This window comes from Schistocerca nitens, chromosome 3, assembly GCF_023898315.1.
Source record: "Schistocerca nitens isolate TAMUIC-IGC-003100 chromosome 3, iqSchNite1.1, whole genome shotgun sequence".
In the NCBI taxonomy this organism is placed as follows: Eukaryota; Metazoa; Arthropoda; class Insecta; order Orthoptera; family Acrididae; genus Schistocerca; species Schistocerca nitens.
In genome coordinates this window covers 246,391,216-246,418,742 of record NC_064616.1, presented here as the reverse complement: position 1 = coordinate 246,418,742, position 27,527 = coordinate 246,391,216, and the positions used below count along the sequence as shown (strand labels likewise).

General features: G+C 45.3%; 1 protein-coding gene across 1 annotated transcript in view; it reads right to left on the bottom strand.

Moving 5' to 3' along the window:
- Window positions 1–27,527, bottom strand: part of LOC126248203 (uncharacterized) — a 988,540-nt gene that overhangs the window by 443,648 nt on the left and 517,365 nt on the right. Inside the window, exon 5 of the mRNA XM_049949008.1 lies at window positions 24,249–24,450. Coding sequence (XP_049804965.1) covers window positions 24,249–24,450 — 202 coding nt within the window. The remainder of the gene's footprint in view (window positions 1–24,248; window positions 24,451–27,527) is intronic.

Genomic DNA, 27,527 nt, shown 5'->3' with positions numbered 1-27,527 from the left:
TTAAGTAGTTCTAAGGCTAGGGGACTGATGACCTCAGATGTTAAGTCCCATAGTGCTTGGAGCAATTTGAACCTCTTAATGTCCCGGTGCAGCTGATAGCAGTGATCCCCCTTCAATTTACGTATAACTTCTAAGAAAACTGCGATAAACGTCCATTTCTTGGAAAAGTCTTGCGTGAACAACAGTGTCAGGGGCCCGACACGGCACTAGTGTTAGACACAACAACGTTGTCTACCTCATGGAATGTGCATGTGGCATCTCCAATTGCGAGAAGACAGCGCTGGAGTTACGAGTCGTCCGTTCTGTGCAGTTTAAGTGTTCAGGAGTTTCAGGTTCATTTGTGTGCTTAAATATGAACGGGCCTTGAGCTCAGACTGAAAGGAAACAAGATTGCTAAGAACAATGAAGATATCATACGTGGCCATGAGCATTAAGAAGCACAGAAAGCGTTCTCGGCGGTGAACTGCATCTTCCAAGATGATAATCCCTCTGCAGTACATTCATAATTTCTGAACACGCTCCTAATGGTCATTATCTTCTCCCAAGTAATGCAGCCTTGTTTCCATAAGTGAGAATACATTTTTTTTTCAGGTGAAGATCTCCATCAGATGTCAAGTGGTGAGTGTTTCCAGTTGTAAGAGAACACACAAAATGATCTGATAAATGTTTTCGAAAGATTTTATTTATTTTTCTTTTATTTATTCGTATGGCTAAGACTCCCGTCGGGCAAACCGTTCGCCGGGTGCCGGTCTTTCAGTTTGACTCCGCTTCGGCGACTTGCAGTCGATGAGGATGATGATGATGACAGCACAACACCCAGTCCCTGAGCGGAGAAAATTCCCCGACCCAGCCGGGAATCGAACCCGGGCACAGAGGATTGACAAACCGTCACGCTGTCCATTCAGCCTCCGGGGGCCGACTTTCGATAGATGAAGAACTACTATAAGTGTAATAGAAATAGTTTTTTTAAAGAAGGGTAAAGGAGGCTGTACTGTGGGACTTCGCTAGTTTCCTTCCCACATTGTATTTTGCCATAATACAAGTACCGGATTTCGATAATGGCGAATATGAGAGTTTGTGTGCAACAGAAAGTGAAGTTAGAGCTTATACAAGGCACTGACGTCATCACGACCCCAGGCTTTGACGTCACGGGTAAATGGATTTGCGTCGGTTGCTCGCTCAGGGCATTGTCGGCGAGTTCGATGAGGATTTGTTTCTCTCAGCGGTAAGGTTAAGTACGATTGGTTCATGTGGTACGAAATACTCGATTGCCACCTCAGGTTTCATTTGCGTAACATATTTCGTAGTTGCCGTATTTCATATAATTAGCGTCATGGATACTGTATATCACTATGATTTTTAGTAAAAATTCGTGAAAAGTTGTACAGAAATGTTGTGCTATTTTCAGAGCTGTATTATACATTAAGGAACATTCACCCAGAGTCAAGAAATTTTTTCTTGGAAAACACATAATAGTGACAGTACATATTTATGACTGGCTGTCAAAACGCCTTTTACTACCGCAACTTTATTGACTTTGTCGAGGATTTTCCCGCTAAAAATTAACAGAAAATGATCGCATTTGTTCTAGAAGTTCTTCACACAAGGAAGATTACCAAGAAAATTTACAGTACTTGGAAAAAAGAAGTGAAAATCAAAAGGAGCCCTATCTGGAGACCTAAGTGGATATGGTAGCATTTTTGACATACAAAATCCATTTTTATAGAGCTGTGAACAGCTCAACGATTTCGTAAGAATGACTACAAACTTTAAAGTGTGGTTAGCTTTTTGGAAAATAGTATTACTTTTGTAGTATAGCCAGAGGTGAAAATTAGGTTCATTGCTAGAAGTAATCTAGGACCAAATCGGATTCACGTGCTGCACACAGTACCCCACACTGTTTGTAGCTCGTTTTTGTTTTACTTTAGCTTTCCATGAAATCTTATGTGCGATATCTGCTATTGTTTCCTTCCGCGTCGCTTCTTAATAATTTGTTTCATTTTCTTCTCAGTTTTAGTGGAGCATGTATGACTGTAGTCTCGTAGTGAAGCTTAGGAAAATTTTATACACAACCTATCTTCCTCTTTTCAATAAAAATTCGAACAAAAAGTTTACCTGTTCTGTTGTGTCATGTAAATATTATTATTATTTTACCTTTGTGATACGAAAGTAGAGGACAAAATAAACATGAAATAAAACAAGAAATATCTTTTTCTTTCTTCTTGTGGTAGTGTAGTAGGCTGTTGACACGTTCAGTATTAGTTGCAAAAATGAACTGGAATTTTATTAGAATAGCTGAGATCCTAAATATTTTCTTTATTTAGTCTGTGACTCTAAACTACAAGCTCTCTTTTTTCATTTAATACGACACGAAACCACTGAACAGACTATGATATGTAATACAATGCACCAGCTGTTGTTTCACTGTTTACAGTCTGATTCGGGGAGAAACGTGGAAAACGGTTATCTGAATGACCTTTAATCTACTTTGCATACAATAATTTTAGTGATTTAATCATTGTGGGACTACTAAAAATGAATTTGTTTGTCATTTTCTGAAGAAATTCTGTCTCAGTAATACAGTTGTGCAATTTATCAGTTCAGTCTCACACTCCTATTAGAAGCAGGAATTACTGCTACCTTGCATAGAACGTACACTATCTGATCAAAAGTATTGGATACCTGTAAGCGGACATTAATACGAGGTGTGTCCACTATTTATAACGGCTTAAACTCTGCTGGCGACACTTGCAATGAGGTGTATAAATGTCTGTGGAGGAATGACAGCCCATTCTTCCTCAAGAGCCGAAACCAGGGAATGTAGTGATGTTGGACGTTGGGATTTGGAGTGAAGTCGACGTTCTCACTTATTCCAAAGGTGTTCCATTGGGTTCGGATCGGGACTCTAGGTAGACCAGTCCATTTCAGGAACGTTATTCTTCATAAAACATTTTCATGCTCATACAAACAATCATCGTTTCCGAAACGTTCCTCTAACGTGCGCAGTACACAATTCTGTAAAATCTGTTCATACCTTTCCCCATTTTTCTTAAACACAATAAGGGGATCAAACCCTAACCACGAAAAATATCCCCATACCGTAACACCATCTCCATTCTTCGCTGTTGGCACTACACATGATAGCAAGTACGTTCTCCAATTATTCACCAAACACAAACCCATCAACAGATTTAATACACGGTATAGTGTGATTCTTCACTCGAAATCACTCGTTCCCAGCCATCCACTACCCAGTGGCGTCGTCGTTTGCACCATTTCGAGTGTCATTTAGGACTGACCACAGAAATTTGTGGCTTATGAGTAGCTGTTCGATCGTTCTGTCGTATTCTTTATGCACAGTCATAGTGCTAGCTGGACTTACGGTTGCAATTTGGAACTCACGAGTGACTGCTTCCGCTGATTTCATGCGATTTTTTACAGCCATTCATTGCAATGCTCGACCGTCCCTGTCCCGCAGTACATGAGGTACGTCTGATCTTGGTTTAGCTGTGGTTGTTGCTTCGCGTTTCCAGTTCACAAACGCAGTCGACTTGAGCAACCTTAGGAAGATTAAAATAGTCGTGGTGCGTTTATTTCTTCGCGTTTCCATTTCACAATCACAGTCGACTTGAGCAACCTTAGGAAGATTAAAATAGTTGTGGTGGGTTTATTCCTTAGATAGCTCAGACAGTCCGGCTTTCGCCGCCGTGCAGTACGGACGTGTTGTTATTTCCGCCTGCGGAGCGCGTGCGCTCGCTGTTGTTTACATTTCAGCGGCCGTCACTTACGTGTCGCTTACGTGCACTAGAATCATGGCCAACCGTTTTCGAAAATCAACTTTACGTTTCAACTTCTGCAACGACTACGCACGACCAAAGGCCTTGGGAGTGGAACGCTTCCTACGCGACGTTGCTAAGATCCCAGCTTCTGACATCTTGGGCATCCATTTGTCCATATTGAGCAGTACTGTGTACGTCAAAGTCGTCAATGACGCGGTATGTGAAAGAATACTTCGTGACACCAACCATGGATTACGCTTTTGCCACGCCGACGGCAATGTCGGAGCAGTCACTGTCGACCATGCCGGCTTAGGAATGCGCACCATACGAGTTTTCGAACTCCCGTTCGAGCTTCCAGCGGAAGACGTTATCGCGGCTTTCCGCCCCTATGGCACTGTACATGGCCACACTGCCGAACGCTGGGCGCAATTCCAAACGTACCCCGTTCTTAACGGTGTACGGCAGATCACCATAGACCTCCATCGCCACGTGCCATCTTACCTGCAAATTAGCGGGTGACGCGCGGTTGTCATATACGACGGCCAACCCAAGACCTGTTCCGGGTGCGGCAAAGAAGGCCACCTCAGATCTGAGTGTCTTCAGCGACGAATCACCCAATTGCCAGCCGCTACCGTGGCACCTCCGGCTCCGACGACGGTTTTACCGATCACCTACGCCTCGGCGCTCTCTTCTCCTCCCACCGGCCGCCGCCCATCGGACCATGCACCGGTGACCCTTCCAGCTGCTACGGATACCGCTGGGGCCGACGCGTCGCGCTCAAAGCCTGACGCTACTCCGGCGCCACTACCAACAGCGACGACTTCCGACACCCACCCGCCTGAACATATGGACGCCCCTTCATTTGACGTTCCCGCGGCGGCCTTCCTCTCAGAGCGGCGCGACTCCCTCCCGTCTTCCGACACGGAGGGGCGAACCCGCAAACAACGTTCACCTAAGAGGCGCAAGAGGAGGCGCCGTACGGTCTCGGAACGAGACGGATCACCACCCCCCGATGCTCCAGAGGCCGTCCGACCCGACGAGGCCTCGGAGAACCTACACGACGATACGCATGACGACAACATGACGCCGACTGTGGATACGTCGATGCCTATTCTACTGGCTCGCTCAGGTGCTCCTGAACCAATGGACTCCACAGATGCGACTGTCGCCGAGACGTCCTCTGCCCCTACGACCGAAGTGGAACGTACGACCATCACAACGACAACGCCTTCAATGGTGTGGAGTGAGGACGTCGATGAGGACCCGGACCACACGCTGGGGACAGAGTTACCCCAGACGGAAGCATCGTTACGCCGCTGATAACGCCGTCGGGTGGCGTACGGCACGACTCACCGTTGCCTCGTCCCTCTTCATCCTCCGCCGGTGGAGTTCCCCTCCACGGCGGGGTACGGCTCCAAACCTACCGAATAGCGACGATCAACACTAACACCATTAGCTCACCCGTGAAACTTCAACTGCTGCGAGAGATGATATGGGCGTCGGACGTCGATATCGCACTACTACAGGAAGTACACCTGGCTACTCTTCCAGACGTCGCGGGATATAACACTTATCCTTCTCCTGGTGACCACCTGGGACGCGGCGTAGCCATCTACGCCAGAGAAGGCATTCCAGTGGCCGATATCACATACCTTCCATCTGCCAGACGCATGGCCGTTACCGTCATGGGGACCCGTATCGTCAACATTTACGCTCCGTCAGGCTCCACCCGCAGACGCGACAGGGCACTCTTCTATTCAGAAGACATCGCTCCTTTGTTTCTTGGACGCTGCGACCATTACTTGCTTGGGGGTGATTTTAATTGTGTCTTGCACCCTAAAGATCAAGTGCCCCACTACAACACCTGTCAAGAACTGCGTCTTGTCGTCCGAGATCTGTTGCTCCGCGACACCTGGGAAGTTCGGCACGGCGACGCGCCTGGACATACTTACCAGACGAGTCACTCCGCGAGCCGCCTTGATAGAATTTACGTCTCTCGGGAACTCACGCCTGCAGTCCAAGGTGCAGAACTTTGGCCCCTGGCCTTTTCGGACCACTGTGCCTACATCTGCACCATTCTCTTCCCCAAGCAAGTGGTCTGGCGTAGTCGTGCACCGTGGAAGCTAAACACCTCCCATCTTCATGATCCCGAATGTCTTCAACGTGTTACCGAGACATGGGCCACCTGTGAACGACGCTTACCTAAATACGGCACGACCTTGACCTGGTGGCTAGAATGTGCCAAACCTGCCATTCGACGTACTTTGGTTCAGTATGGAAAGGAAGTTGCTATGTGGCGCCGGCACACTACCGACTATTTCTACGCCGTTCTCCGCGACCTGGACGCCCAACCGCCCACCCCCGACACCCAGAGGGAACGCAGCAGAATTAAGGCGCAAATTGTAACTTTGACACGCCGTAGACTGCAGGGGGCTATGGTGCGAACCCGACGTCAAGATTCGGCGGAACAAGAACATCCGACCATGCATCATATCGCCTCCGATAGGCAACATCGACGACGACAACTCATCACCGAGATCACCACCTGTCGCGGCCAGCACGTCACTTGCCAGCCCGAAATCGTCAGTGCCTTTGTCGACCATTACCGCACAATGTACCAAGAGGAGACTACCAACAACCACCCTGAGGAGTCTGTGTTACCACACGTAACTCGCACCCTCACCAGCGACGAAGCGGACGAGCTGATGGAGCCCATTATGCGTGACGACATCCACGATGCAATCAAAAAAGGTGCTCTGAATAAGTCACCTGGTGTCGACGGATTGCCGATAGAATTTTATCGCGCTTTCTTCACACTAATGGCGTCACGGTGGACAACGATGTTTAATGAACTGCTGACGATGGGGAACGCCGTACCGCCGTCCTTCGTCACGGGAATTATTATACCCATCCACAAACCGACACCAGGTGTGACGACAGCACATTACCGTCCCCTGACTCTGCTTAACGCAGACTGTAAAATTTTTACACGCCTACTGGCAACGCGATGCCGCAAGATCCTGCCTAGCATTCTATCCCCGGAACAGACAACTCCGGGCGGCTCAGTTAATATACAAACGGCCACAGGAGAATGTCGCGATTTAATTGCACTGGCAGCGGCGTGCCGACTCCGCGCAGCAGTGGTTGCCATTGATTTTGACAGCGCATTCGACAAATTGCGGCATCTTTTTCTGTTCTCAGTGATGAACCGCATGGGTTTTCCACCAACCTTTATCGACGTGATCCGGCGCCTGTACGGCACCGCCGAATCTCTGATTCAGGTTAACGGCCGTGTGGCGGGACCAGTGGCGATCCGGCGTTCCATACGGCAAGGCTGCCCACTTTCGACCCTACTGTATGCCATAAGCCTGGAGCCACTCATCGGGAGTCTGACGAGCCACCTTTCTGGTCTCACTTTGCGACAGCACAGTTTTCGATGTCGTGCGTATGCGGACGACCTCCTCCTCTTGATCCGCTCACGGAGTGAAACGCACACGGTACTTGAATTGATATCAACGTACGGCACTGCAGCGGGCAGTAACATGAATGTGGCTAAATCCGCGGCGATGCCCATTGGACGCGGCCTCTCACACGACGACTTAGCACCTCTCCCGTGTGTACAACAACTGCGATATCTTGGTATCATTTTCACCTCCACCGTGCGCCGCTCCGCTGCCATCAATTTTCGGCGTGCACTCCAAACTATCCGCACGACGGTGCGACAAAATCTTCTCCGACGACTCGATTCTTTACAACGTGTCCAATACCTCAATCAACATGTGGCGGCCAAAATGGTCCACATCGCACAGGTCCTCCCGCTGCCATCAACTATTGGACGCAGCCTCCAGGCTGCCCTCGGATACTTCCTTACGGCCGGTACGATCTTTAAGGTCCGCTGCGACACGCTCACCCTTCCCCCGCGAGCAGGAGGCCTCGGCCTTGTCAATGTGCGACTCCGAGCGGCGTCCTTGTACATGTCCACCATGCACAAGCAGTGGCACGGGGGCACCTCCCTTACGCGCAGCTTGCTGGAAATTCTTGTGCCCGCGACCATAACACCACCAGTACCAGTCGGACACATCACGCACCATTTGACCCACATTTCTGATTTCATCGTCGACTTCAGTTATGCTCACACGCACTTACCGACCACGCGTTCTCCTCGACCTAAAGATTTTTACACCCCACTCCTTCGTTCCATATCCAGCAACAATATCGAACTGAGACATCCGTCCACGCGGTGGCCAACGGTTTGGCGTCACATCCACCAGCCTTTTCTTCCCTCCAACGTCCGGGCAACATGGTACCAAGTCGCAAATGAAAAATTCGCCACAAACCATCGCCTTCACGCCATCGGACTACAGGACTCTCCACTTTGTTCCATTTGCCACCTCGTGGATGACGATGTCCACCAACTGACTTGTGCTGCCACCAGTGACGTCTGGAAACTTGCCCGACAGTTTGTTGCCTGTTACCTCCGCGTTCCGCCGGACTCGATTGACCCACGGACTTTTATCCATCCTGAGAATTCTTATTTCCCCGCCTCCAAAAATCATGCGATTGTATGGGTCAAGGGGTGGACGATCACCTACATGTATAATGGTGGCGACAAATCACGCCTTGATTTCTGGCAGTACTTACAAACCGCCCATAGTGAAGTTGAACAGCGACCGTGCTACCGCGCCTTCTTCGCCAACTACCTACATGCGATCTTTACTTCACCCCCGCTCAGTTGGATGGTGCCACACGCCGACAGCACTCCCGCCCCCCCTGCTGACATGTGAGACTCCCCGCGCTAATTTCTACATTTGTAACCCACAGTGGAGTAGGCGCATGGACACGCGCCTCCTTTCTTCAATGCACTACCCCAGACAACACTGGTCTTTCCCTCACTCCACTGTATATTGCTTCACACCTCTTAGATTACATCAGAATTATTATTCTTTTTTTCCCTACACCTTGTTCATAAAATAAAAAATAAAAAAAAATTCCTCGCCTTGTACGAGTATATTGTCTTGTGTTATTTTCGCCGGAAGGATGGCATTTCTGTTGTATTTAAGTTTGTACCAATAAAGATCTTTTTTTTAAAAAAAAAAAGTGTGTTCGGTCAGAGAGTTAGTCGCCCTCTGTAAAAAAAAAAAAAAAAAAAAAGTGGTCAGCGTGAAGAATTGCCGTCCTACGGGCCCGGGTTCGAGTCCCGGTTGGGTCGGAGTTTTTTCTCCGCTCAGGTACTGGGTGTTGTGTTGTCTTCATCATCATTTCATCCCCATCCGGCGCGCAGATAGCCCACTGTAGCCAATGACACCAAACGCTCATTCCCATTTCATTTCTTAGGTGGCATCCAGTCCACGTTAAAAGTCACTGAGCTGCCCTGAGAAATCCATTCTGCCATTACTGCTTCTCTACAGATAACACAGTACTCCCCTCTGATTTTATACTGGCAGATCTGCCTCTCGTGACATCCAGCGATCAATTCCGCAATACACAGAAGTGGTCGGACACTTTTGATCAGATGGTGTAAAATGAGTCCTGTTATATCTCTATCAGTCAAATTTTTGATACGCCTAACATAGTTCATCCCTTTACGATCCGTTAAGTGCGTCATTAAAAAAAATTAAAAAACCGCCTCTTCCCTTTCCTTTCGGACGGAGCAGTTTGGTAAGTCAATTTCTGTTTTTTGTATATCAGTTCTGTAGCAATGCGGCTAACATCTAGTATGATAGACATAAGTTCCCCAGAATGTACGAAAGAAAGTTGTCCAACGCGGTGCATGGCTCTCGTAGTTATGCCAGAGGTAAAACGCAGAATTATATACTGACGGAAATGGAAAGTGTTACACCATCAGCACTATGACCGAACGCTACCAAACTACACTACTGGCCATTTCACGCAATATGGGTGCATAGATCCTGAGAAATCAGTACCCAGAACAACCACCTCTGGCCGTAATAACGGCCTTGATAAGCCTGGGCATTGAGTCAAACAGAGCTTGGATGGCGTGCACAGGTGTAGCTGCCCATGCAGCTTCAACACGATACCGCAGTTCATCAAGAGTAGTGACTGGCCTATTGTGACGAGCCAGTTGCTCGGCCACCATTGGCCAGACGTTTTCAATTGGTGAGAGATCTGGAGAATGTGCTGGCCAGGGCAGCAGTCGAACATTTTCTGTATCCAGAAAGGACCGCACAGGACCCGCAACATGCTGTCGTGCATTATCCTGCTGAAATGTAGGGTTTCGCAGGGATCGAATGAAGGGTAGAGCCATGCGTCATAACACATCAGAAATGTTGCGTCCACTGTTCAAAGTGTCGTCAATGCGAACAAGAGGTGACCGAGACGTGTAACCAATGGCACCCCATACCATCACGTAGGGTGATACGCCCGTTGGCGATGACGAATACACTCTTCCAATGCGTGTTCACCGCGATGTCGCCAAAAACGGATGCGACCATCATGATGCTGTAAGCAGAACCTGGACTCATCCGAAAAAATAACGTTTTGCCATTCGTGCAGCTAGGTTCGTTGTTGAGTACACAGTCGCAGGCGCTCCTGTCTGTGATGCAGCGTCAAGGGTAACCGCAGCCATGGTCTCCGAGCTGATAGTCCATGCTGCTGCAAACGTCGTCGAACTGTTCGTGCAGATGGTTGTTGTCTTGCAAACGTCCCCATCTGTTGACTCAGGGATCGAGACGTGGCTGCACGATCCGTTACAGCCATGCGGATAAGATGCCTGTCATCTCGACTGCTAGTGATACGAGGCCGTTGGGATCCATCACGGCGTTCCGTATTACCCTCCTGAACCCACCGATTCCATATTCTGCTAACAGTCATTGGATCTCTACCAACGCGAGCAGCAATGTCGCGATACGATAACCTGTAATCGCGATAGGCTACAATCCGACCTTTATCAAAGTCGGAAACGTGATGGTACGCATTTCTCCTCCTTTCACGAGGCATCACAAAAACGTTTGACCAGACAACGCCGGTCAAGTGCTGTTTGTGTATGAGAAATTGGTTGGAAACTTTCCTCATGTCAGCACGTTGTAGGTGTCGCCACCGGCGCCAACCTTGTATGAATGCTCTGAAAAGCGAATCATTTGCATATCACAGCATCTTATTCCTGTCGTTTAAATTTCGCGTCTGTAGCACGTCATCTTCGTGGTGTAGAAATTTTAATGCCCAGTAGTGTTGTATTCCAGACTTCAGTATTTCCGTGTCTGTGGAATACCTTTATTGCAATTTCATCCTTGTGATAGCGCATTTGCTGTACAGAAAAATTTCAGTTTCACAGGTGAAAGAGTGATGTGAATACATGATGACTACTGGATATCTAGCGTTACTGGATCATTTTAGGTTTTGATCGCAACACAGCATGCCTAGAGGTCGTATTTATGCGCCATCTTTCAGACGTTGAGCAAGATTGAATCATTGGCACGAATGACATGGGAGCTTCATATAGAGAGATCAAGCAGACTGTGGGCTCTAGTGGAATGACTGCAGAACGACTGGTGACGAGATGGACTCCGGACAGTAGAGAGTGAAGAACAGCACCCACGGGTGCTGATGGAATCCCAATTCGGTTTTAAAATGAGTACTCTACGGCATTGCCCCATCAGACGATCAATTCCAATTACAAAATGATCTAGAGAGAATTTCTGTATGGTGCGAAAAGTGGTAATGCGCCCTAAACAAAGAAAAGTGTGAGGTCATCAACATGGGGTCTAAAAGAAATCCGATAAATTTTGGGTATACGATAAATCGAACAAATCTAAGGGCTGTCAATTCGACTAAATACTTAGGAATTACCATTACGAGCAACTTAAATTGGAAAGACCACATAGATAATATTGTGGCGAAGGCGAAACAAAGACTGCGCTTTGTTGGCAGAACACTTAGAAGATGCGACAAACCCACTAAAGAGACAGTCCTCTGCTGGAATATTGCTGCGCGGTATGGGATCCTTACCAGGTAGGATTTACGGAGGACATCGAAAAAGTGCGAAGAAGGGCAGCTCGTTTCGTGTTATCGCGCAGTAGGGGTGAGAGTGTCAGTGATATGATACGCGAACTGGGGTGGCAGTCACTGAAACAAACGTGGTTTTCTTTGCGGCGAGATCTGTTTACGAAATGCGAAAATATTTTTTTGATACTCACCTATGTAGGGAGAAATGATAATCATAATAAAATAAGAGAAATTAGAGCTCGAACGGAAAGATTTAGGTGTTCCTTTTTGCCACGCTCCATTCGAGAGTGGAATGGTAGAGAAGTAGTATGAAAATGGTTCGATGAACCCTCTGCCAGGCACTTAAGTGTAAATTGCAGAGTAACGATGTAGATGTAGATGTAGACGTACTTAGCTTGCATTTATTGCGAATCTCCCGTCCAGCGGAAGTCCCAAGCGACTGGAAATAAGCGCAGGTGACTAATGTACATAAGAAGGGTACAAGAACGGACCCGCAAAATTACAGACCAATATCCTTAACATCGGTTTACTGCAGAATTCTTGAACATATTCTCAGTTCGAATACAATAAATTTCCTTCTGACCACAAATCCGCTCGGTTTTAGAAAGCATCGTTCGTGCGAAATTCAGCTTGTCCTTTTCTCACATGATATCCTGCGAACCATGAATGAAGGGCAACAGAGGGATTCCATAGTCGTCGATTTCTGTAAAGCATTTGACACAGAGTCACAACGCAGAGTGTTAACGAAGGTACAAGCACACGTAATAGATTTCCAGGTATGTGAGTTGCTCGAAGTCTTCTTAAGTAACAGAAGCCAGTATGTTGTCCTCGACGGCAAGTGCTCATCAGAGACAAGGGTATCGTCAGGAGTGCCCCAGAGAAGTGTGGTACGACAGCTGTTGTTTTCTACATACACTGGTGTGCAAAATTAAAGCAACAAACCGCTGTTTCCATGTCCTGCGTCTAATTCACGATATAATAATACCAACTGTCATCAGATGTCCGTACGATCGTGTTCTGCACGGAAGATGACATTCCGGTCAATGGACAACCACACCAACGATGACGTCAGGACATCTATCAAATAGGTTAGCTTTTGCTGGGTAATCGCACATCCACAATCGAGGTGTGCACTATCACATGCGTTGGAGTATGGCACAGAGAGTGCGTCTACCAGACTCTCTACGGATGAGGGCCATAGGAAGAATGGAAGCAGGACAGTGGCAAACTGATGTGGCCTGAAGGCTTAATGTGAATCATTCTGTTGTTTCTCGGACGTGGCGACTGTGTGTGTATCTTTGACGCGTCTTCACAGAAGGGGACGTCTATAGCGGAGTCGTTAACATCGACTTGGCCGGTAGAACAGGGGGCCAATGTTCTTTTCACAGATGAGTCCCGATTTGTTCTGAAGAGTGACTCTCGACGGATTCGCAACTGGGTGGAACGTGGGACGCGATTTCGGGGCCCAAATATCGTAGAAAGAGACCGATATCGAGGAATTTCACTAGTTTTGTGGACAGAGATTGCGTTGACCACTCGAAAACCTCTTCACGAAATTGTACACGTGATTCGGCGAGGTTTAACTGCGGTCAGGCACTGCGATGAGGTCTTGGGGCCTTATGTGCGGTTGTTGCGAAGTGATGTGGGGCCAGGTTTCATACTGATGGATGATAATGCTCAACCTCGTAGAGCGCTGGTGGTTGATGTTTTCTTGGATACGGAAGATATTGCACGCATGATATGGCTTGCTCGGTCTCCCGATTTGAATTCCATAGAGCATGTCTGGGATGCACTAGGAAGACGGGATGCGTCACGTCAGCATCCACTACCACTCTCCAAGACTTGCGAGCAGCTCTGCAGGAAGAATGGGCGTTATTACTTAACATGGGATTGATGACATCATTCACAGCATGCCCCGTCATTGTCAGGTCTGTACTGCTGCCATAGGTGGTCACACCCCATACTGAGCACATTAACCAGTTGTTGGAACGTGTGTGCAAACACGTTAAGTTGGAAAAAACGAAGAACATTTTTGTCTACCGTTATGAATATTGCCGTTATATATGTTCTGTAGTCTTTACGTTGTTTCAACTTTACTATAACCTGTTTATATTGTTTTGTTGCAAAACAAACGCTACCTTGCACAATTTCCGTATGTTGCTTTAATTTTGGACACCAGTGTACATAAATGATCTGACGGGCAGAGTAAGCAGCAGTCTGTGGTTGTTTGCTGATGATGCTGAGCTGTACTGGAAGATGTCGGCGTTGAGTGACTGTTGGAGGATACAAGCTGATTTATAAAAAATTCTAGTCAGTGCGGTGAATGGCAGGTAACTCTAAATGTAGAAAAATGTAAGGTAGTGCAGATGAGTAAGAAGAACATACCCATAATGTTCGAATGCAGTATTAGTTTGTGCGCCGCTTGACATAGTCATGTGGATTAATCATCTAAGCGTAATGTTGCAAAGCAATACGAAATGGAACGAGCATGAAAAGATTGCAGTAGGGTTTCGGTTTGTTGATAGAATTTAGGAATGTGTGGTTCATGTGTTTTGGAGATCGCAAACAGGCCACTAGTGCGACCCATTGTTGAGTACTGTTCGGGAGTCTGGCATCCGCATCAGGTCAGATTAAAGGAAGACATAGAAGTAGTTGAGGGGCGGGTTGCTAGATTTATTATCAGTAGGTTCGAACAACATGCAAGTATTACGGATATGCTTCGACAACTCAAATGGAAGTACTGAAGGAAAGGCAACTTTCTTTCCGAGGACCACAATTGAGAAAATTTAGAGAACCAGCAATTGAGGCTGACTGCAGAACGATTCTACTGTCGCCAACGTACATGTCCCTTAAGAACCATGAAGATAAGAGCAGAGAGATTAGGACTCGTAGAGGGCAAATAGACAGTCGTTTTTCCCTCGTTTTATTTGCGAGTGTAACAGGAAAGGAAACTACTACTTGTGGTACAGGGTACCCTCCACCAGGCACCATACGGTGGCTTGCGGAGTACATATGTAGATGTAGAACACAGTCTGTAGCACAATAAAATCGTAGGATTGTTCGACTGACTACGTCGAATAGACGGATGACAACTGAAATCCGGGTAGAGGTTTCTGGAAGTGTTTCACCACGGACGCCAGAAGCAGATTGCATTACGTCGGTTACCGCTGAGACCATGCCATAGACAACAGTGGCTTACATGGTGTAGAGGCAGAGGCAATGAAACATTGAATGTCATTCTGTGGTGTTCAGTGATGAATCTCTATTCTGTTTGTAGCGATCAGATAGACTTCAACACATACGTGGGCGACCTGCTGAAAGGCCACCGAAGGCAGCCATTCTCGAGACCCTGACATCTCTAATTCCTGGAATCGTGGTGTGGTGAGCTACTGGATATGAAAATTTGGTAATTGTTGATAATTTGGGAAGGTGTATAATTTCATACTGATTTCCAGCCAGCGATCTTCATGAACTAACACAACACATGTTTCAAACATGGGAAGAATTTCCTCAATATAATATCGGGAGGCTTGGTGCTTCCATATCACAAAGAAAAAAAATCAATGTACTCGTGCTCATGAGCTCACACCTCATACTGACGTTGATTATGGGCAACAGGCCCGAACGGAATGAAAGGGTAATCATTTAATATCCGTTATGTGATGAATATCTCCACACAGTTTGGTAAATATCGGACTGGTGCTTCGTAGTGTAACATTTTCGGTTTCTGTCGCTGTAGTACATTTTCTGGAATTCTCACAATCTACTCTTTCAATCTGTATATGAGACGAAGTAAGGAACAGTGACACTGAAGTAAAGAACAATTGTACTGAAGTCTGGAAGCAAGAAGTTTTCGTAAATCTTCTCTCCCATGAATAAGGTTTCAAACTTGCTGCAGTTAGACCATTGTGCATACGTTAGGAGTAGTGCGTATGTAATGAGATTGGATAGATGGTGCGGTTTACGGGTAGCTTGTAAAATGATGTGGAGCACTTTGAAACGTAAAAATTAGGAAAACATCCGTTACAAACATTTAAAACCGCACGTACAATTACTGATTGAGGTCACGACTTGGAGTGTTTAAAATCAGGTCGCAGACAGTTGCTTCGACATAGGGTGACCTGTTGCTTCAATAAAGCGGATCCCAAACAGTGCGCCTTGGCAGCGCGGGAATGCTATAGAGGCGCCGCGAAAATATTTCAATATTAGATATCTTCTGCAACTGTAACGGATACGGAGAAGGCAAATAAAAATATGTTCACTACGTTCACAGTGATTTGTAAGGTATATGGCACGCTTTGTGATCGACGTAATATCGAATATATTTGTAATGGAAACGCCAGTCGCATTCTTGAGTTCAGCATCGCCTGCGATGGTACGATTTATAAGAATTTCTCAGTAGCAAATAATGCTTGTCTACCATCATACAAAATTGCATATAGAGTTTCAAAGTGTAACAAGTCCCACACCATCGCAGAACAACTATTTCTAGTGGCTGTTTTTGATTTGATGAATATAATGAACGGAGAATCTGCAGTGAAGTTATTTTACCTTGTATGACTAAATCATCAGTCACAGAATTTATTACATAGCGGAAAATTCTAATACGCAATTATTGGAAAAAATAAAAGGAAATTATTTTGGGTTGAAACGGGTCTGTTGTAACTCCTTTCTTATGATTTCTAGTCTCATGCCATGTTACCTCTTGTTTAAAGCCTCACAGATGTTTTTGCAGTCTAGTGGAGGATCTGATGTGCCCCTCGGAAAATATGACAGTGCGATCTTATTTTATTTCTTTTAAGATCAGAAATCTCTTCTTTTTCCCTGTCAAATCTTGAATTATTTCTCTGAGACGTGGGTGTTTGGCTGAGTGGTTTCAAATATGCTAGTAGGCGTAAGAAGAATTTCATTTACTCAGGTTATAGCAGTACCGACCTCACTCACTTCAAGCCATAGACTTATCTTATTTTCACTACCATATGTCTTCTAGGTTTAACTTGTTTTTGTGTGGTTCGAACCACAATGTGTAACAGAATCGGTGATTTGCTATTAAGGAACACTATGGTTGGAATGTGCTAAATTTATTTAATAAAACGAACTCCTGTACTTATGGAAATATTTACATGAATTGGATTTTATCCGAATCGTTTCATTTTCATGACTTGGCTGTGAATTTGATTTCTAACCTCAGTAATCCTATCTGATGGCATAGTGCTAATTCTCCTGAACAAACTGAACCTCTGTTTTATAGTAGTATTTGACTATATCGAGATTCATCAGAGTTAATGCACCTTTACCGGGAGGTATGAACTTTGTTTCCCATCCTTTGTAAACTCACTTTGACCAATGGGCTTTCTTGTATTGGTATTGTGTTTAGTAATTCCTGTAGTTTCCTGCAGTGCGAGTGATCACTTGAGGCATGGCATAGAATTATTCATTCCTCGCCGGGAATTTATATCCTAATACTGTCTTGAGATGTCTCTACTAGTGATTACACTAAGGTGTTTCATTAACTTTTCCCCAAATATGCATGAAAGGAACTGTTTGGGAATCAATATCTATTGCATAATGGATCTATTGCTTTTGCGTAGTAACAGCACATCAGTGTAATAAATGTCTATTTGACATTGTATGAACTACTGATAGACTTAGTCTCTCTCACGCTTCGCGTTCCCCGGTTATTTCTGGAAAATTAGTGATCAGCGCCACCAAACTCCGATAAGATTTTCTTGCCATACAGAATTCAGGAGGGTTTAGTTTGCTCCGCTATGTGGGAGGGGCGTTCAATAAGTTACACAACACAATTTTGTCGGCCAGTTGCGGTTGAAAGAACGCAGAATTTGTTGTGGGACGTCGTGGAATATTCGCACTTCAGGCCCTATAATATCATGAAGTTTCGATATGTGACGGCGCTGTAAGTAGCCTTCAAAACGGCGTCTGCAACTGAGTTGCGTTCAAAGCTGAGAGCTGTCATTGAGTTTCGAGCATCGTGGATATTCATAGGGGTTCGCAAAATGTCTACGGAGACCTGGCAGTGAACAAAAGCACGGCGAGTCGTTGGGCGAGGCGTCTATCATCATCGCAACAAGGTCGCGCATACCTGTCTCATCTCCCGTGTGCCAGTCGGTGCACACAGCTGTGACTCCTGCTATGTTGGAACGTGCGGACATTCTCATTCCAGGTGCTCGACGGATCACAATCAAGCACCTAGCTGCTCAGTTGAACGTCTCGGGTTCCTCTCTGCCTAACAGAAGACCATAAAAAGCAACGAAGGAACATCTGTGCGTAATTGATTGCGCATCACGAGGTTGAGCGCGCCAATTTTTTGTCGAACATCGTCGCAGGCATTGAAACATGGGTTCATCACTTCGAACCAGAAACAAAACGGCAATCCATGCAGTGACGCCACGAAACCTCTCCTCAGAAAAAAAGGAAGTTCAGAGCCGCACCCTCAGTCAGTAGTCATGGTGACGGTCTTCTGGGCATTTGAAATGGTTATTCTACTTGATCCTCATGGTACAACGATCTACTCTTTAAGTGTATTGTGCTATACTCGGGAAATTGAAGAATGGTTTGGGCGTGTTCGTCGTGACAAATGTGCAAATGAACTTCTCCTTCTCCATGACAACACAAGGCCCCACACAAGACTGTGCACCAGAGAGGAACTCAAAAAACTTCATTGGACTGTTCTTTCTCATCCACCATAAATCCCGGATCTCACACCTCCGTTTGGTCCAATGACGTATGCACTCCGCAGGAAGCAGTACGTCGATGGTTGGGAGGTTACTGATGCAGTTCAAATGGTTCAAATGGCTCTGAGCACTATGGGACTCAACTGCTGAGGTCATTAGTCCCCTAGAACTTAGAACTAGTTAAACCTAACTAACCTAAGGACATCACAAACATCCATGCCCGAGGCAGGATTCGAACCTGCGACCGTAGCGGTCTTGCGGTTCTAGACTGCAGCGCCTTTAACCGCACGGCCACTTCGGCCGGCTCACTGATGCAGTCGGATGTTGGCTGTGACAGCAAGCAGCAGAGTCGTACCATACGGGAATACACGCCGTCCCAGTAAGGTGTCGTAAAGCCGACGCATTGAACGGAGATTATACTGGAATCCCGAATAAAACCAGTCTGCTTTCAGAAGAAAATGTGTTGCATTACCTACTGAACGCCCCTTGCATTATATACACTGAAGTGACAAAAGTCATGAGATACTTCCTAATATCATGTGGGACCTAGTTTTGCCCGGCAACTAGACGTGACACCGACTCAACAAGTCGTTAGATGCCCCCTGCAGAAATACTGTCATGCTGCCTGTAGCCGTCCATAATTGCGAAAGTGCTGCCCGTGCAGGATTTTGTGGACAACTGACCTTTCGATTATGTCCCATACATTTTCGATGGGTTTCATGTCGGGCGATCTGGGTGGCCAAATCATTCGCTCGAATTGTCCTGAATGTTCTTCAAACCGATAACGAACAGTTGTGGCCCGATGACATGGCGAATCGTTGTTTGGGAATATGAAGTTCACGAATGGCTGCAAACGGTCTTAAAGTAGCCGAACATAACAATTTCCACTCAATGATCGGTTCAGTTGGACCAGAGCATCCAGTCCATTCCATGTAAACACAGCCCACACCACTATGGAGTCACCGCCAGATTGCACAGTGCCTTGTTGGCAACTAGGGTGAATGGATTCGTGGGGTCTGCATCACATTCGATCCCTACCATCAGCTGTTACCAATTGAAATCGAGACTCATCTGACCAGGCCACGGTTTTCCAGTCGTCTGTGGTCACGGGGCCAGGAGAGACACTGTAGACGATGTCGTGGTTCAAAATGGTTCAAATGGCTCTGAGCACTATGGGACTTAACAGCTATGGTCATCAGTCCCCTAGAACTTAGAACTACTTAAACCTAACTAACCTAAGGACATCACACAACACACAGCCATCACGAGGCAGAGAAAATCCCTGACCCCGCCGGGAATCGAACCCGGGAACCCGGGCGTGGGAAGCGAGAACGCTACCGCACGACCACGAGATGCGGCCGACGATGTCGTGCTCTTACCAAAGATCGTTTGCTGCCATAGCCCTTAACGCTAAATTTAGCTGCACTGTCCTAACGAATACGTTCGTCGTACGTCCCACACTGATTTCTGCGGTTATTTCACGCAATGTTGCTTGTCTGTTAGCACCGACAACTCTACCCAAACGCCGTTGCTCTCGTTCGTTTAGTGACGGTCGTCGGCTACTGCGTTGTCCGTGGTGAGAAGTAAAGCCTAAAATTTGGTACTCTCGTGATACTGGTAAGAGCACTCCTGTAATATTGAATTCCCTAACGATTTCCGGAATGGAATGTCCCATGCGTCTAGCTCCAACTACGATTCCGCGTTCAAAGTCTGTTAACTGCCGTCGTGTGGCCATAATCACGTGGGAAATCTTTTCACATGAATCACCCGACTACAAATAACACTCCGCCAATGCACTGCCCTTTTATACTTGGTGTATGCAATCCTACCACCATCTGTATATGTGTATATAGCCATGAGTTGTCACCTCAGTGTAAATCGAACACCAGTCTGCAGTTGTTGAAGCCATTGTGATTTCCGTTGTGCACCTTAGGCTATCAATTTGGCGGAGTTTAATAGGTAACTTCAGCAGGGTTCAAAAAATGGTTCAAATGGCTCTGAGCACTATGGGACTTAACATCTATGGTCATCAGTCCCCTAGAACTTAGAACTACTTAAACCTAACTAACCTAAGGACAGCACACAACACCCAGCCATCACGAGGCAGAGAAAATCCCTGACCCCGCCGGGAATCGAACCCGGGAACCCGGGCATGGGAAGCGAGAACGCTACCGCATGACCACGAGATGCCTTCAGCAGGGCTTCGCGAGACATTGCACATGCTATGACCGACGCAAAGACAATACGAGATGAGTAAATTTCACTCCGTGTCTACCAAGAGATCAGAGTGTTCAACCAAGTCCATGTTATACGGCGTGAGAGGTAATTTAATGAATAACTACAGTCGGCGTAAAGAAAAGATAGAATCCAAAATCCATTTTTCCGACCTCCTATCAAAGATTATTCACTAAAATAAGGGCAGGGACCTCTTTTTGGGTTGCAGATTGATGAAGCCACAGATAATAATAATGGTGCGCACTTAATTTGTTGCACATGGTTCTGAGACGTAAAAGTAATTGTCACGGGATTTTTCTTTTGTAAAATTATCGCTGCAAGTAAAAAAACGCAAGATGTGGGCGAGGGTGAGAACACATTTATGTCTGAAGAGGACAGAGTACATTGGTGTTTGTACTAACCGTGATCGTCCGATGTTATCAAGGTTTGCTGGTCTTTATACAAAACAGAACTCTGAATTTAGTGCGGTCCTACTACATATTTCACTGCCTTTTATATACAATATATAGTGAAATATGTAAAGCTCGACCAGTAAGTGCAAGGTTTATCAGAATATTGTGTGAGGATATGTAAGCCGAATACATGTCTTTATTATACTATTGCCACCTTTGTTGTACAACTCAATTGTACACAATTCACAACGGCTCTCTAGTGAGAAGTATTCTCTCGTACGTTCCTTATTACGACAAGAAACATACGCTTTTTTTGTACAAAAAACCAGTATGCCGAAATAATTTTTAATTTAAACTAGTATACTTATATGATAGCTTTGAAAATACGTTGAATTTCTCGCTGTAAGGATGATAAAAGTGTACTTTAGTATTAACAGACAATATTTCAATTTTTAGATAAAAACTACAGAAAACAAACATTAACGAAATGCTGTCGATGATTGTTTTCCCTTATTGTACCAGCGTGTGATTTAAATACCGTGCATTTGTCCGGCAATATAACACCTCCTTTTAAATATCGCTTGTCACAGCTCATCGAAGGGTCTGCAGATACGCTGTTAAGCCTATACTATCGACTAATTCCCATGAATTTGTGGACCATTTACAGTCATAGATCCATCTGAATTTATGCCTCCAGAAGAACAAACTGTTATTGAGTTGCCTTGCCACAGTGCACCGAAGGCGGAAATTGGCAGTATGGTACCTCAAGTTTTTGTACAGCAGTAAAAGAGGAGTATCTGCTGCTCGGTGGTAAAACTCAACGAATACAAGTCTATTTCTATAAGCTTACTTGCACGATGCTGGGTTTCCGATTTTCGCTATAACAGAGAGCAAGTATCTTGGTAAAATTAACGTGGAACTGGAAATGATTGTAGTTATATCTAGTTCGATTCTGAGATATGGGAAGTTGTACGGTGGACGACAAGCGAATCCATTCTACTTATTCCATGAATGATAAAGCTGCCAAATAAGTTTCCTGCGACTTAAAAATACATCTTTCATTTATTATCATATTTTCATTCTAACCTAAACGCATTAACTGCGCCCTGCATTTGCGTTATACTGACCAGCTGTTTACTTAGACCGCAGTGGAAATTTGTTTAATAATAAGTGCGTCGGAAACTACAGAAGTATAGGAACCACGGGTTTAGCCTGTTTATCTATGTACGTCCACCTCCAACAGTCAGCCAAACAAATGCAACAGCACGTCCCACTGGTAAAGAAATTGCTTGAAGAAATCGCTTGAAGAAAAGTTTAGATTACAAGGCCCAACAGATACGCCTAGGCCTAAACCAGATCCATAAATCACAAAATCAGCTAGAGCCCTGTCAGAACGGTCATCTTCGGAAAGGTCAACAGCTGCAGCATCAAGAACGACTGCAATAAGACAGAAAAAAGGAAATAAAAGGCAGAGTTACTTATCTTCTTCCTCATCTGAGGATGATTGTGCTCCTCTCGTCTCCACTGATGAGGAAGATAGTGCGGAAGAGGCGTGCCTATATTGCAATCACGCTTACAAATTAGACACAAGTGGCGAACAGTGGATCCGTTGCACAAAAAGTCTTCGTTGGGAGCATGAATTGTGTTCTGGCGTTGCCAAGACGGGATGAAAATCATGGAAAACATACTCTGCTTTATCAATGCGAATCTTTTCCGTCCGTTCAAGTTCCCTGATGCAGTTTGCTCCAGGATTAATTCCCATATGCTGTAGCACTTTCACCCTACCAAGGTTGCCATCGTTATAATAAATTAAGCAAGTAATTCGCGGTAAACAAATGAATAACATCTTTATGTTGTGTAAGTAAGGTTTTTGTATGTTATCTGTTAAAAGTGCTTAAAAGATGATGTATGTTTGTTCTTATATGGAACTGTACTTAATCCTGACTACTATCCGATAATAGGAACCTGAATTTAAAAACACCGAAATGCTCATAAATCAGATAATGCACATTTGTGACCAAAATAATATCAATAATGAAAACCTTGGTAAGATATATTGTACTGGAATGTTTGTGGCATGTGAAACTGTATTTTAATTTAACATAGCGTGAAATAAAGTACGTCAAATATACTCATAAAGAAAAGTAACCTATAATCGGGAACTCCCCCTATATGAATCATACAAACGTTTATGTAGGATAATTTGCAAACGTTGAAATTTTACGTATAAATTCTGTGGTGTTACCGCTAGACACCACACTTGCTGGGTGGTAGCTTTTAAATCGGCCGCGGTCCGTTAGTATACGTCGTATCCGCGTGTCGCCACTATCAGTGATTGCAGACCGAGCGCCGCCACACGACACGTCTAGAGAGACGCCCTAGCACTCGCCCAGTTGTACAGCCGACTTTGCTAGCGATGGTTCACTGTCTACATACGCTCTCATTTGCAGAGACGACAATTTAGCATAGCCTTCAGCTACGTCATTTGGTACGACCTAGCAAGGCGCCATATTTAGTTACTATGTCTTCTGAACAGATAATATTGTGACTCATGTACCTTCAAGAGCGACGTTCATCATTAATGGATTAAAGTTAAGTATCAAACTAATTATGTCCGCTTTCTGAATTCTAATTCCTTGTCATGTTCCAGACCTCACGTCAGCATAGTTCTTCCCTCCTCACGCCAGCCTGCGTGAGCTAAAGCGCGTGCATTTCGGCCTCCTCTAGTAACACGGTGTTGGCTCTTAAGCCAACACAACAAATTCAGTCATAAAACTAAGATAGTTTTCTACAATTAGGTTTCTCACTACATTAGAAGGTAACTACAAGTATAAAGTATTATCTAGTAAAATATATGATTTAACTAACTTAGTCATTTACAAGTTGTGGTACTATCCACTCTTAACATGCATGCCATATTTTGAAAGAAATTACAGATGAAATATTTAAACCACAAATGTTTTTCAAGTTATATATATTTATTCATTAGATAGCAAAACCATTTCTACTCGAGCTCTATAGTCTAATTTTGAATGTTCAAAGGTTTTATTAAATGCACGTTTCAGATACAGCAGTAGCATCCAGAAAAAACCTCTGGAACGTTACTGGCTACGTGAAACAATTACTTTATCTGCAGTATATTGCTAATAGCCATGCAGGAAGAAAAATACGTGATAAGTCAGAGAAACCTAGGAGGTTGTGTCCAAGCAACAGAGAATCCAAAACCAACTCCGCCTTTACGAGTAAGCCTGCGAGTTGTTGTGAAGGGCGTTCTCCCGGGCCCTGTGAGTACCGTATCAGCGGGCTCGAGTTCCAGGTGCCGGAGGAAGCTGCTATCGTCCGCGGACGCCGCCGCGGCAGCCCGTGGCGCTTCGGTCGAGGGCCCCGCCGCTGCAAACACACCACACTCCACGTCAAGCACTGCAAAAGCCTCAATATGCTTATATCTTATGCCAAAGACAAAAAACTACTGCCAGTGAGAGAAACATACGGGAACTCGCCTGAAATAGGGAACGGCGCAGGAGGCAGGAGGAAAGAAATGTTGAGAAAAGCTCGTAACGGGCAAGTTTTTAAAGAGTCACGGTCTACTTGCACTTGTAAGTGACGTTATAAATAGGATCAGAGGGCATAGCTTAAATTCTTCTGAGAATTCTGTTTTCTCACAGAGGGACAGAGTTAGCGGCACTTAGTCACACGTTGTTAGTTAATACTTCGTAAGTAGGCTGTTTAGGTTTTTATGTTGGTAACGCCACGTAGCGCTCTGTATGAAAATCACTGACTGTGCTGTGTGCAGTCTGTGGCTGGTTTGCATTGTTGGAGTATTCTAATGTTGGGCAGTTGGATGTGAACAGCGCGTAGCGTTGCGCAGTTGGAGGTGAGCCGCTAGCAGTGGTGGATGTGGGGAGAGAGATGGCGGAGTTTTGAGAGCGGATGATCTGGACGTGTGTCCATCAGAGACAGTAAATTTGTAAGACTGGATGTCATGAACTGATTATATATATATTATGACTTTTGAACACTATTAAGGTAAATACATTATTTGTTCTCTATAAAAATCTTTCATTTGCTAACTATGCCTATCAGTAGTTAGTGCCTTCAGTAGTTAGAATCTTTTATTTAGCTGGCAAAAAATGGTTCAAATGGGTCTTAGCACTATGGGACTTAACTTCTGAGGTCATCAGTCCCCTAGAACTTAGAACTACTTAAACCTAACTAACCTAAGGACACCACACACATCCATGCCCGAGGCAGAATTCGAACCTGCGACCGTAGCGGTCGCGCGGTTCCAGACTGTAGCGCCTAGAACCGCTCGGCCACTCCGGCCGGCTTTAGCTGGCAGTATTGGCGCTCGCTGTATTGCAATAGTTCGAGTAACGAAGATTTTTGTGAGGTAAGTGATTCATGAAAGGTATATGTTATTGTGAAAGTAAAGAGAGAAATGTCTGAGTACGTTCAGTTTTGCTCAGCTGTTTGAAAATCAAATAACGTAAGGGGTTTTTTCTAAGGCGACGTTTCATATGAAATGAAAGATTTTGATAGAGAACAAATAATGTATTTACCTTAATAGTGTTCAAAAGTCATAACATCCAACTGCCCAACACTAGAATATTCCAACAATGCAAACCAGCCACAGACTGCACACAGCACAGTCAGTGATTTTCATACAGAGCGCTACGTGGCGTTACCGACATAAAAACCTAAACAGTCTACTTACAACTTCACTGCCGGTAAGTTATGACGCTAGTCATCTTTGGTTGTGGGGTTAAGGTGAGTTGGAACGCCCTATCGCGACAACGTTAAATTTATGACTTGGCTTCCCTGTATTTCAGGAACCACTGTAACCACTGACATTAAACTTTTATAGAACATTAAACTATATGTTCAGAGTCAATTACAATAATTGCATTTCAGCCACTGCTTTCGGAAATACAATTTTTTAATTACACAGTTAAAATGTGGTGTACTTTTTGTACGTTATCCTAAATAATTTTAATTATACATAATGTTACGTTCTTCTTTTAGTTCAGTAAACTCAAGATATGTATGTTATTACTCCCTAAAAATTTGAATACTCAACTCGAAGTGGTTTCTGAGATTTAGGGAAAAAGGCAACAGAACATGTAAATTTTCAGGAGCGGCTTCTAAAGTTTCAAAAGACTGTAGCTAAATATATGCTTAATTTTTTATTTTTAGTCACTAAGAAGGACCCTGCACCATACTGTATATCAGCCTTTTGATCTTTTTTCCAAGTTTTTTCTTATTTTCTTCTTTCTGGACTCGTTAGTGGCCAACTATGCTGCATACACTGCTTTATCAATGCGAATCTTGTCCATCCGTTCAAGTTCTCTGATGCAGTTTGTTCGAGGATTAATTCCCATATGCTGTAGCACATTCACCCTACCAAGGTTCCCATCATTGAAGCAATAACAGCACTACTGACCACCCACTTTAGTGTCTTCATTCAAACAAAAACATTTTTTTTTTTTGGTAAGCGATTCCATACAATATTATTGAACGACTCATTGGGATTTTGAGTCTGTCCATGCAGACACGTCAGTAATTCAAGATTTGCCAGGTGTCTGTAAATAGGTTTTATGATATCCATGACTGCTGCTGGGATGGAGTGTTTATGGATGTATAAACTGTTTGAGTACTGGGCATTGCGGTAATTGGCTCTGAGTACTATGGGAGTTAATTTCTGAGGTCATTAGTCCCACAGAACTTAGAACTACTTGAGCCTAACTAACATAAGGACATCACACACATATATACACTGCTGGAAATGGAAAAAAGAACACATTGACACCGGTGTGTCAGACCCACCATACTTGCTCCGGACACTGCGAGAGGGCTGTACAAGCAATGATCACACGCACGGCACAGCGGACACACCAGGAACCGCGGTGTTGGCCGTCGAATGGCGCTAGCTGCGCAGCATTTGTGCACCGCCGCCGTCAGTGTCAGCCAGTTTGCCGTGGCATACGGAGCTCCATCGCAGTCTTTAACACTGGTAGCATGCCGCGACAGCGTGGACGTGAACCGTATGTGCAGTTGACGGACTTTGAGCGAGGGCGTATAGTGGGCATGCGGGAGGCCGGGTGGACGTACCGCCGAATTGCTCAACACGTGGGGCGTGAGGTCTCCACAGTACATCGATGTTGTCGCCAGTGGTCGGCGGAAGGTACATGTGCCCGTCGACCTGGGACCGGACCGCAGCGACGCACGGATGCACGCCAAGACCGTAGGATCCTACGCAGTGCCGTAGGGGACCGCACCGCCACTTCCCAGCAAATTAGGGACACTGTTGCTCCTGGGGTATCGGCGAGGACCATTCGCAACCGTCTCCATGAAGCTGGGCTACGGTCCCGCACACCGTTAGGCCGTCTTCCGCTCACGCCCCAACATCGTGCAGCCCGCCTCCAGTGGTGTCGCGACAGGCGTGAATGGAGGGACGAATGGAGACGTGT